This window comes from Aptenodytes patagonicus, chromosome 1, assembly GCF_965638725.1.
Source record: "Aptenodytes patagonicus chromosome 1, bAptPat1.pri.cur, whole genome shotgun sequence".
NCBI classification, from domain to species: Eukaryota; Metazoa; Chordata; class Aves; order Sphenisciformes; family Spheniscidae; genus Aptenodytes; species Aptenodytes patagonicus.
Window position 1 is genome coordinate 103,379,646 of NC_134949.1, and position 12,613 is coordinate 103,392,258.

At 46.9% G+C, this 12,613-nt stretch overlaps 1 protein-coding gene across 4 annotated transcripts in view; it reads left to right on the plus strand.

Annotated features, from left to right (window-relative positions):
• CD247 (CD247 molecule) overlaps positions 1 to 12,613 on the plus strand; it is a 57,473-nt gene that overhangs the window by 43,390 nt on the left and 1,470 nt on the right. For 2 of the 4 annotated variants that reach the window (XM_076351272.1, XM_076351287.1), the window contains exons 2-7: positions 3,148 to 3,254; positions 6,022 to 6,075; positions 7,524 to 7,607; positions 8,328 to 8,363; positions 9,388 to 9,444; positions 11,403 to 11,444. In XM_076351272.1, coding sequence (XP_076207387.1) covers positions 3,148 to 3,254; positions 6,022 to 6,075; positions 7,524 to 7,607; positions 8,328 to 8,363; positions 9,388 to 9,444; positions 11,403 to 11,444 — 380 coding nt within the window. Of the gene's footprint in view, positions 1 to 1,578; positions 1,618 to 3,147; positions 3,255 to 6,021; positions 6,076 to 7,523; positions 7,608 to 8,327; positions 8,364 to 9,387; positions 9,445 to 11,402; positions 11,445 to 12,613 lie in introns of those variants that run through there. The other 2 variants (XM_076351296.1, XM_076351280.1) reach the window with 2 other exon arrangements.

Sequence of the window (12,613 nt, forward strand, 5' to 3'; positions counted from 1 at the left end):
TTACACTTCCTATCTCTTTGACCTTTGTTTCAATAGGCTTTGTATCTTTTGTCTTTTTTCCTCTCTCACTTTCTAATCCAGAGACCTGTTGCAAGGGTTATTATTTAGAAAGTGCTTTGTACCTTTTTTTTTTTTTAAAGAACACAGAAATCAAACATATTAAGGTAGGAAAAGACATGAACTAATTCATTTTCTTGGTTTGTTTTTAAACGTTGGACTTTATCATTATCTCAATACATATTTTTCAAGGAACCATCACAGCCAGGCTACGTCTAGCAGGATTTCCCTCACTGAACAGCTTTAATCCATTACCTGAGGTGCTGGAGGCCAGGCTGCCCTAGATAAGCACTGCATAGGCACTTGGGCGGCTCCGCAGAGTCAGCCGAGGTTGACCACAGCTGACACGGAGCTTACAGCTAGGTCCCCTGCACTCTTGACTTCTCCTCCGTAGTCCTCTACATCTCCTGCTCGAGCTCCTCCTGGTCTGGGGAGTTTATTAGTACTGGAGAAATACTGGAGTTGACATGACAGTGTTGAACGTGCCCTGCTTTGGTACAGAAAGAGGGGAGTCAGGGCCAGGATCCCCAAAGCCTTCTTCAGCAGCATCTCAGATACCCCAAGGCTTCCTGGCTCTGGCTGGCTCTGTGCTGGGCTGCTCGCCTTCCTTACATTGTATTTCTGATCTGGGCACAGCGCTGGAAAACCCTGAGCTGCTTCTGGACACATCCAGCTCGAGGCCAGGGTACGCTGGGGCAGACTGCTGCACTGCGCAAAAGCAACTGAATTACTGCTAGAAACAAATTGCCTCTGGATGCTGTGCAGCTGTATTCCCTGGTGCTGCATTTTAGCTACCAAGTCTAATGCGATTCAAGCTAGTTTTGTGTTGAACCAACTCTGGCGAAAAATATTGTCCTGTGACTGTTTAGAAGAAAAACTCTAGGAAACGAATCTCAGCTTGTTTGTTGGTTTAATATGCAACGTCGGGCAAATAACTTAATCTCTCTGTCTCCATTTACCCCATGTATAGGAGGTTTTATAATCCTGAAAAAAGTGTGGTGAAGATTATTGTTTATAAAGTGCTTTGAACCTTATTTTTAAAATAATAGAAATAGGAGGGGAAGAAAGAAAACCATCTAGGATCTTAATCTTAATTTATTTCCATGGAGTTGTTTCTAAACACATGATCAAAAAAAAAAAAGAATGTGAACTCCCAGTTCAGACAAGCAAACAAATCTAATGTTTGGAAATGGTTTTTTTTCTGGCTGTGTTAGGCTCTCAGCGGGAACAGTGATTGTATCATCATCTGCTTGAGAATTTACAATTACATTACCAAGTATCCAGGCACAGCTTTTCAGTCATGCTTTATACAAATTGCACACTTGAGCAGTGCGACAAGCCATCATCATTAACTTTATTTCTGCGAAGGAGACTTCCTCACGGTGGTGAGTGCATGCTGCCTGAATGCCATCTGCAAGTTTCTTCTAATGAAATCGTCAGCGTGGCCTGATGGGCCAGCGAGAAATCCCAGCGCACAAAATGGTCTCGCTGTCAGCACTGGAGTAACTCAGCACCCTGAAGCGCTGCACTGAGTGGTTCAACTACCCTCCATCACATACGGTTAATAAGAATTGCCATACTTTGTTCACCTTAGGAAGGAGATGAATCATACCAATTCTTTTCAATTTATCTTCATCGAAGGGCTTCACAGGCTCTTGATCATTCTTGTCTTTCTCTTTTGAACTCCCTCCAATTCTTTGTACAAAGCACATCTCAGATTCATTTTTAAGTGTTTTGTGGGGTTTTTTTAATAACTGTGCAATACAGCTTTTCCTTTGGGGATGGCCCTGGAGCTGCATACTGGATCTATAGTTACTTAGGCTTCTTGACCTGAATTGCTTTCATTTTTATTTTTTTTTAGCTACATTTGTGAACTTACTATATGTTTATGAACTGATACAGGGGCAGTTTCATCAGTTTTAGCTGCTGAAAACCAACAATATTACTGTGCTCTGCTTGATGCGCTCAGGGTATAAACATATGCGACGTTGACTAGGAAATGAACGTCAACATCTTCTGAGTAACAATTTTATTGAGCTGTCCATTAGGGTAGTAGTAGATTTTTCTCCCTGAGAAAAATTTTAACATTTCTTTTAAAAACAAATAAAAAATAATAATCTCCTGGGGGTGATCCATCCAACAAGAGACAGCCAGTTGAGGTTCCTGGGAATTCAGGTTTAAAACCTTCCTCTCAAACCGGAAGCACATCAGGTATCTCATGGGTATCTCATGGATGTGTCGTGGTATCTGGGGTTAAAAGTCTGTCTCTCCTGCCCATAGTTCCCTTCTCATGATTAATGGTCTCCAACATCCCCAAACTGGGAGCCCAAGAGAACCCTCACAGAGAAGACACTGCAGCTTTACGGTTACAATATATAACCTGGGATACAGGAGATGCATCTTCAAATTCTTCTGAATAAAGTAGAGTAGCGATTTCAGCCTGGATCTCCAGCTGACTATGGTGGTGTCAATCTTTCTTTACATTTAACACAAAATTTTGTCCTGAGAAGCCCTTCCCTAAAATTTTGTCCAAAAGGATGTATTTTCTCACGCACACACAAGTTTTAGTCGATGAAGGAATCCCTAATCAGGCCCAGTAATGAATCCCTGCAGGAGATGCTGCTGGGTTTTCCCAGAAAACAAATGCTCTATATGAAGCTTTCTTGCAGTAACTGCGGTGTTAGTGACCCTTGGTTATCTCCATGCACCCTGACCAGTGCCTGCGAGCTGCAGGGAGCAGAGCCCAGACTCTGTGGGTGGGAGACTCTGGGTAAATGTCCTGTACTGGTTGAGGGAGGTTACAAACATTTCCATCCTTGGAGTGACTCTAACTCAGCTGGCTGAGGTCCTGGACAGCCTGGTCTAACTGACCCTGTTTAGAGGGGAGGGTTAGACCTGCAGCGGTCCCTTCCGACCTAATTAATCCTATGATTCTTACTCGGATTTCCATCTCCTTTGCAAATGGACAGACTTGCCCTCATACTGGCTATTTTTTCATGAAGCACCATGCAGCACTGCCACATTTATGCCGTCAAGCACACAGTGACACAAATGGCCTTGTTTGTTGATGTATCTGATGTTTCTGTACAGATGCTGTACCAGTTCTCGGACTGACAGACCCAAGACTCTGCTACGTACTGGATGGATTCCTCTTCATTTACGCAGTCGTCATGACAGCCCTTTTTGTGAAAGCGAAGGTCAGTCTATCCAAACACTGATGCATTTGGCTTTGGTGGTGTAAACAAATTGGGCTTAGCTGGAAGGTGGGGGTGGGGAGGAAGCATGTCTCTTAGAATAAGACCTTTTTATTTTTTTATTTTCTCCTTTTTGTTTTTTGGGTTTTTCTTTACTTTCCTCCTTTTCTGGTGCCAGCCTGAGCAATCTGGGGGAGTTCTTTCTGAGGGCTCACAAATGGAGGGGAAGAGAGTATCTGAGACTATTTTGATGCTAGAGTTACGGATGCAGTCAGACATTCTGGATATCATAGCTGGGAAATGCCTGATCAACAGTGATGTGGTTTCTTCTGCTGCTTTGTCATTGGAAAGAGAGGAGGGGATATACAGAAAATTCAGTATAAATGCCAAGCTTGTGAAGGATGTATTAAAATGTCTCAAGAAGTCAGACATCTTTGATAGTATGAGTGTAATGATGCAAATGATATAACCCCAACAACCACAGGAGAGGAGTCAGGGGGACGGGACAGACACAACTTGATGGGCTGTTGTTACCATCCAGCAGCTGTTCAGCATCTAGGGAGACACTTAGTGGCTTTAGTGCACTTCCACAGAAGAAAATAACGTAATGTGGTGAAGGCATGTACATTTCCAGACACGTACGTGCTCTGAGAGCTCTGCTAATCATAGGGGAGGAGCTGTCTGCCTCTCCCCGGCACAGGGCACTCCAATGCAATGGTGCAATGGCCAAAAGGTGTCTTGACTGCTGTCTGCACATCTGGCCCAGCCTCCCCCCAGAAGCAAAGGCTTGCTGCACTTGGGATCTCAGCTTGCTTCTCGCCAGGTCGTGGCTGAGATCACCAGCAGGAGCCCTGACAGGGGGATGTTGTGCTGCTGCTAGTGCCCTACCGGCTCTTCGGTGGGATCATTTCTCAGGACTGCAAAGCCAGTGCTGAACCCAGAGGGAGGGAGGGATGTTTGGCGGAAATGAGCAGAACTCGGTAACCGTGAAGGAGAAACCTTTTTTGTTGCCAGCGTAAATCCTGACTGCAGATGAAAGTGCTGCTCTAGGATTGGAAGTCTTTTTGAGGCTGCTAGAGGGATGAGCCTCTGGGGCACACGGAGCGTGCACTGTACCAGCTGGCAGGAGCTGTGCACCTTGCCCTGTGCAGGGCGAGATCGCGATAGTTGAAGAGGGCTCAGCAAAGCATCCAAGGAGGAGCATGCACCTGGCACAGGGAGCTGCTGCAGCCGTGGTGCACTCGCCAGCCGCTCTTCCTCCCTCACCCAGAGCGTGTCTTAAGCGTGCTGCTGCGGGGGCAGAAACCTGTGTGGTTTCTCCCGCTGGGGCTCCCTGCAGGGGCAGAGCTGGAGCTGGAAATGGCTCCTGGTCAGAGGCAGTGGCCCTCACCTTTAGGTCTGGGAGCACTCGCTGTCCTCCTGATGTGCCTAGCTGTTTGCTGGTAACATGCATAGCGTTCAGCTGCAGCAAATAAGCTGTTGCATGAAGGAAGGCAGCAGAAGGAAGGGGAAAGCCATGCCTCTGGTTACACTGGAGTCTTGCAGCCGAAAGCAGCAGAGGCGCTGCAGCTGAAACGCCACCATAAAGCACCAAGAAGCTGGTCGGGCATTTTCCAAGGGGCCTCTGTCTTGTCCCAAACTTAGGACTTTTTTATAAATCTTCCAAGCTGTGTCATACCTCTAACCTCGCCTCCTGGCTGAAGGAATTGTTTGTGGAGGCTTTTGCCAAGGGCACAGCCTCGTCTCTGTTGTGAGCTTTTTATTTATGGACCACATGGACGATGCACGTGAACATTTAGGCTCCATTGCAAGAAACATGGGTTAGATGCTTGGTAAATTACTGGCCCCACCAAAGGTTCAGTGGCAATAATGGCACTTTCGTGGGGCAAGTGGTGGGGTAGGTAACTTGTACCTACTACAAATATGATTTTAAAAAACAAAGTCAAGTTTATCCTATGCCTAAAAACAAACCCATCTAGAAAGTTGCTTTTAATAAAGATTTTAACGTATGAGAATACCTCAAGAAGGTTAAAGCAGTACAGAATGTAGTTTGACACTGTTTTTTGAAAGGACTGGAACACAAAGTAGCTGCTCTCACTGGCCTAAAACTGCCCTTTTTTCCTGAAAGTTTGGCCCAGCAATTAACTGCTCATAAATATTGTGAGGAGTAGCCCAAGAGTAGCTACAGAAGGGAAATTCTTTACCTACTCGTTAGTTGCCACTCATGCTAACTTACCATGGTGGCACTGCAGCTCCGCAAGCCAGGTGCCGCTCCCGACAGGCGTGGGGATCCCCTGTGCCCTCTGAAGCTGAGGACACCCAGGAACTTTGCAGGCAGCACTTTTGCTGGGGGGCTGGGGTCTCGGGGGGTGCTTTTGGTTGTTAGCAGCCCCAGATACCCAGTTTTTCTTAACACAGGCTGCAAGTATGATTTTATAGCCTGATGGAGCTACTTTCAATAGCACAGCATTATGATATGCACAGAATAGGAATGCAAAAGCAGAAGGGGGGAAAAAAAAACAAACCACAGATACTTTGAGTAGCAGTGAACTGGTGTTACATGCAAGTAAAACGGCCTGGCTGCTGACAGCAACCTGGCGTGTGGATAAAAGTGCTAGCGCAGCAGTGGCTTGTATTGCCTGTAGCCTTATCGGTGCCACAGGTTGGCTGCTTATGGGTTGCCCTGTTTCTGATGCGAGTAGGGAGAGAGGGAACGAAAGCACTAAACGGAGCCACTATCTCTCTGCTCATGGTATGGTCTTTCTTCCAGCTTAGCCAGGCCTCTGAACCACAGCTGCGACCGGGCCAGGATGATGTGTATAATGTAAGTAACTACTGGCTTTTGTTTGTTTGTTTTCAAATCTGCTACCCAGAACAGACCTTTTTGGGCACTTATAGATAGTGAATTGCCTGTGGTTCAGAAAAACTTGATGACCCAGCTAACGAAAGCGATATACCCAAATGTGCAGCACAGCAGCTGTAAGGAGGAAAAATAAAACCTGACAAGGGCAGCTTCTGTTGTCACTTGTCTGGCTGGATGCTAGATAGATAGGTGGACTGTAGGTTCCTGATTTGATGCACTGAGCTGAAGGTATACCAGGAACCCAGACCATTTCAGAGGCAGTGCTCGGTGTGCTGCACCATGTAACACGCCTGCGAGAGTTCTGTGTGTGTGTGCAGCCACCGGACTGTTATATGTAATGTGCGCACCCCAACTTCGTGCCCAGCCCTCTGCAGTTGGCTTGCAGCTCTCGCCAATTGCTGTTCCTCGGGCGACTCACAGGCATGCTGCCACCCATATTGCCGGTGTTGTTGCCGTTGATGTCATTCCTGTTGACGCAGGAATGCTGCGTTGCTGACTTTGGGCGATTGTAGCTCTTGTATCATTGTGTGTGTGGAGCCTGAGTCATCGCAGCCCAGCTGTCTCCGTCCCGGAGCTTTCCTGTTGCCTGGCAGCGTAAGACCTGTTGTACCAGATCGTACTAGAGGCATACCTTGTCCGCTGTGCCCTGACTGTAGCCAGCATCAGATGGCTCTTCAGGTAGTGAAAGAGGACAGAGACAAGATCCTGTCTGTCCTTCCTAGCTAAATTGCTCACTCATAGTAGCATTAAACTCTAGCTATTTTTGCTATGTCTAGTTGTCTTTTGATTTTAATTTTTCTTTTCTCTCACACTTTTGACCATAGCCACATCCTGTGATGAGTTCTATTGTTTAACTGTGTAATGTATGAAGACTAATGCGTTTTTTTTCAGTTTAAGAAGTGTTGCCTGTCACCTTTTCAGTAGCACTCTGTCAGCTGTGTTATTCTGACCTGAAATCTCTCCTTTGCCCTCTTCCAAGGTAACCTTTCCCAGATAAGAAATGTGTTGCACATAAAATTTCTACAGCCACTTGATGCAAATTTAGACGAGCTGTTCTGCAAGAAAAACCAAGCTCGTGGATCTTCACCCACCAGTGGGAGAGAAAGCATGAAAGTCAGAGTCCCTCCCCCTTGCGTGCTCTCATTTTCAGCTCATTTCTACTTAAGAAAGGTTCTTGATGCAGTGGCTTGCAGTTTTGTGCTGCACAAACCACTTGTTGTCATTTCCATGGCTTAATCGTAGAAATTTTTGTTGGCAGTTGCATTACGGGGTAAAATAATTTCTAGCTCGGCTATAATACTCATGAAGTTGGACACCAAACTGGGTTCCCTTTCTTTTCCTGTGTTAAGTCAAGATCTATTTTCTCATGATCATAATGTCCGTCACTGCTTCTTGCTTTCTCGTTTCAGAAACTGTCTCGTGGGCACAGAGATGAATATGATGTTCTGGGGGCAAAGCGCGGTGCAGACCCTGAGCTGGGTGGGAGACACCAGGTAACTTCCTCCCACACATGCACCTTTTTTCTTTTAATCTGGTTCCTTCCTTCTCATGTCTAACCGCTGTTTAGACATGCAGGCATTCATCATACGTTTGCTAAGCACCAGTGCCTTCCTGGAGAGGGAACGGCAAAATCTGTGTAGTAACTCATGCGGCTGGCAGCGTGGCGGGGACAAGAGTAAACCTTCCCCCTCCCCTTTGATCTTTGCCCCTCGCCCCCCCCCCCCGTCACTTTGCTGAGAGCTTGCAGCCACCCAGAATAGGAAGTGACACCCAGCCTTGGGGCGGATGTGGAGCAGGCAAGGCAGGAGTGGGTGTTTCACGAGAGCTCGCTGCACGTGATGTCGCCAAACAAGTGACAACAAAGTAAAGCGGCAGCCAAAACAACTGTTTCTGCTGCAGAGCCCAAGAGTTTCAAAGGAAGAGGGAGGGGAAACCTTCTGCATCAGCGTGTAGGGCTTGCCTGCAGGTGACAGCTGTAGGGATTGAGCAGAGAAGAGCTAAGTTTTATCAATTATTAAAATTAAATTAATTTTCTGTTAAGGCAACTTGTTCTCTGGAGCCTTATGGGTGGAGGCAAGATGGGCTGTAACGGGTACGGCACAGCCACAGAGCTGTAGCTGTGCCTTAGAGCAAAGGCACAGGCACACAGGAGGTGGTGGGTAGGGGATGCTGGTACTGTAACACGTGGGCAACTTTCTTCTTTTGTTTTACAGCAGAGAAGAAAGAACCCTCAGGACACCGTCTACACTGTGAGTAGAGAGAGCTGGAAGGAAAGGAGAGGGAGGGATGGCTGGAAATAGGAGTTTCTATTTCACAGGAGACTTTTTCCCCCTACCCAATTTCAGCTTTGGTTCAAACTTAACAGCTGCTTTCAAAGACTTCTCTTCCCTTCTACCCCTCCTTTTTTCATAGAAAATTTCTGCTCCCTTCTCCGTGATAGGAGAAAAACATTGACAGGTGGGGAAAAGAATTTGGCTCAAGATACCTGCTGATCCCTTTATGTTAGCCATTAGTGACTAACCAACCTTCGTCCCCTGTGACTGATGCTGCAGTATTTTATGTGCTTGTTCTCCGGCCTCTCCGACTGCTCCCTGACAAAGGCCAAATGCCAGTGCATCTAAGAGTGGCTGCTTAGGAGCCTCTTGATTTGATTGATTTAACGCTGGCTAAATGTGGCGGTCTGTGCTCCAAAGGATAAATACATGAATGCTAAAGCTCATGTCTTAATTCCGGTCTTTCTGGGTGTTCAGTGCTTGCTGAGAAATGAGCTTGTTTCCAAGACTGGCCGCCTTCATTACTGAATCAGACGCCCTGACCACAGCTGGTTGTAAGCATTTGGGAACTGCTTCCCCGGATGGAGGAAAAAAGAGCTCCTCTTTCTTAACCTTCACCCTGCAGTGTTAGACTTCCCTTTTGTCTGGGCCTGAGCTGCACAGTCAGGTTTGTTTCCTGAACAAATGCTGCTTAAAGCTTTTCTTTGGAGAGCTTGGAGTCTCCGGTGCCAGTTTAGATAAATGACTTGGTTGACGGTAGAGTTCTATTCAGTTAAATGTTTGGAGATGAGGTGGTATTGGTGTGCTAAGCAGATTTGATCACGTATAGCATCAACTTAAATGCACATTGGTCAAGTCTCACCACTGTCCCTTCTCCTCTGGAATATACTGAAGCTTTGAAGGCAAGGCTGCCCCAGAAGCACAGGCTTGGAGTGCAGTCACCCAGGGGCTGGCTTGGCGTTTCTAGTAACAGGCTGACTCTTTCCCTCTCTGCTTGCAGTCACTGCAGAAGGAGAAGATGGGCGAGGCATACAGTGAAATCGGAATGAAGGGAGAGGTGAGTCCTACTTTCCTTCCTGGTGAAAGCCTGGGATGGAAAATTCTTCCTTGCCGCTCCCTTACAGAGCAGTAGCCCCGGCTGCACATAGCTGCCTTGCACAAGAAGTCCCCGTGTTCCACAGCACCTACAGGCACAGCTGAGAGCAGTTACCTATTATTTCCTGTAGTAACTGGTGTGTTTGGTGCAGCAGTAAGACAGACATGTAGCTATAGTGTTACAGTAGCCATAAAACAAGGTGGAGATCAGACAGTAAGCTTTGTCCCATCAGTACTGGAAACACAGCCCGTACACCAGCAGTGTCCCTGGGCGGACTGAATAACGTTAAGGGGAAATATTTCAACTTTTGGACAGAAAAATTCTGACGGCTGCCCCAGCTGAGGAGGCAGAGGGTATGAGATGGGTGAGGAATAGTTGAAGGAAATGTCTCATTTCAAGCACTGCAACGTCTGCAGCCCAGCAACTCGCATTAGTTGAGCGTGTTCCTCCAGAGCAATTCAGAGCTGGAGGTTCATGGTTTCCCCTCTATGGGTGTCGAGGCTGGTCTGCCTTATAGGCACAAGTAAGCATTTGCAAGCTCCTCCTTGTGCCTGTCTTCAGACAAGTAATGAGGGAAACATTCTCCTTCCCCCACCTCCACTCTCAACTTTTTAAGAAGGAACAGATCAGTTATGTCTAAAGCTAGCAGCAAACTGCTGGGGGAGGGAAGCTTGTGTTGGAAAAAAAAAAAAAAAAAAATATCTGGGGTTGCTGTTTATGGCAAAACGAAAAATTGCTGGGACCGCAGGTTCTATTTTATGGCAAAGTGTCTTAAATAGAATCTTTCATTTCCCTCTGAAAAGTGAAAAAAAAGGGCATTTCAAAACAAAATTTAGTGCTGAGAAATGCCGAAGCAACACCGACGTTTAATCCCCTCCCCTTTTTTATTATTCTAGTGCCCATCTGCCACATTCAAGCTCAGTTTACAAGCTATGAGTATATGAAGTCTCGCCATGTTTTTATGACTGTTTCTATTACCGGGGACACACGCACGCACAACAGAAACCTTGCCTCATTCTAGATATATGATCATTTAACAGGCTGCTGCAATTTTAATTGTGGCAGGCGCTACTCTTTGCCACATGTTCGTGAAATGTTTGTGATACAGTCAGCGCTCTGCTGCCGCGGAGCAGTTATGACCAGCCGTGGGCTTGACGTGCCTGTCCAGGGGGCTGTAAGCTCTGCTGTCCCTGGTTCTCACCTGGAAATCACTCTCTCGTGCACAACTTGGCTGCTTTGTCTGGCAGCTCCCCGTACCCCTGGGAATGCAGCAGCAAGCGGGTTCAAGCAGAGGGTTTTCCTTTGTACCTGGCTGGTCTGAGTGACCTTGTTTGTATGCTCTACTTGTACCACGACAATCCCGGTACCTCTTCTACTGAATCCTGGGGACTTTTTGTCCTCAGACAGCCTTATCTGCGGTTCCTTTGAACAGCTAGACAACTCCAGCTAACCAAACGTGTGCTGGAGAATTTACTTACTTGCCCGTGTCTGTCCAATAGAGGGCAGAGTCCCTCCAACACCAGTTGACACGCAGCAACTTAAGAAATACAGCCCCATTTCTTCCAGGTGTGCCTTCAGCGCATAAAACAGTCGGTGTCTATAGGAACGTTGCCAAATCTCTATAGGTACAGTAAATCAAAGAAATAGCAGCATTATAACAATATGACAGGAAAATATGTCAGCAAACCAAAATAATTTCCTTTTTATTTCCAATCCTCACTATTTTCTCCTTCTACAGCCCTTGCAGCGTGCCTGGGCTGGTCCAGACTTAGCAGGCGCTCTCCCTCCTGCGCAGAGGGTGTCCAGGCCAAGCGCAGCTGCTGACCCTCAGTACGGGATGGGGGGAAGTCAGGGGTTTCTTTCCTTTTGCATAATGGGAAAAGCACCCATTAAGCTATGCTTCTTTTTCTTTCTCAAAGCAGCAGAGGCGGCGAGGCAAAGGGAACGAAGGTGTCTACCAGGTAGGCAACACATCCAGCACCTGCTCCCCTCGTCTATCTTCATGGCTTAATTGTAGCCTCTAGTCATGCATCTTGCCACACTGCTAGCGATGCGTGATGAAGCAGAGCTTTCAAAGCACCTTTCTGAGGATAGTTACTCAGATTCAGGGCGAAGACCACACTGCTGGTACTTTGAGAAAGCAGCTGTGTGTTCCCAATACAACTGGCAGGAACACTTGTTTAGCTGCTCTGGTATAAACCATTTCCACAGTCCTACATCTTGGAGGACCACCTTTTGACGGCGGCAGATGACGCATACGGTTCTGTCTCTGAATTGTTCATTGCTTAAATGGAAGCCTTCAGGTTGCCAAACAGCTGTTGTAACTCAAAGCGTCAGTGGTTCAGCCCATCTCACTATAGCGTACAGAGCCCAAACTGGTCAGCACCTCCAGTCCCTTGCTGCACAGGGGGGTTTCAGCGTTGCAAGGAGTCCATCAATAAGGCCTTATTTGGGCCGCCATGCATAACTGTTCCAAAATGCATTTTACTTTCAGTAGAAGCTTGTACATTGTCACCAACATCTCAAAATGACAAAAATAAAATACATATTAAAAAGTTCTTCTGATGCAGCACATGCCAGGGGGTTTTCCTGTAAGGTGGCTTATTTGTAGCTAATGGTAGCTTTCTTCAAAACCTGCTCTACTGATAGTCACAGGTAGCTGATAAGAAGCACTATCATCTTATCAGTGTACTCAGTGTGCCACTAAATATTCATAGCAGAGTGAAGGGTAGCTAGAAGTTTTACAAGCAGGCACCATGTGTCTTACTAAGGCCTCGCTCTTGGAAGCCCCAGTTACCTCTGCTCTGGCAGCCTCCTGGGCTGACCAGAGACTCCGCCACATTTTCTACTCCCTGCTCTTGGAGTAGTCTGTTCCACGGCTGCAGCGGGGATCTGTAACTCGCGTGTTACAGCTGACTTACTTATCCCCACCAGAGCAGGCCGGCAGGAGAAGGACTGCTGCATCGCAGGAAGGGGTGTGAGGGGACGCTTCCTGGGGTTCGCAGCCACCTGAAGCCCTGCTGCCAACTCACCTGGCATTGCATCTGACTTCCCTTCCAAATTACAGAGGAGAAGTCCAGAGAACAAAGTTCAAGATTTGCTGTCTATTCATTTGGTTAGCAGACAAAAG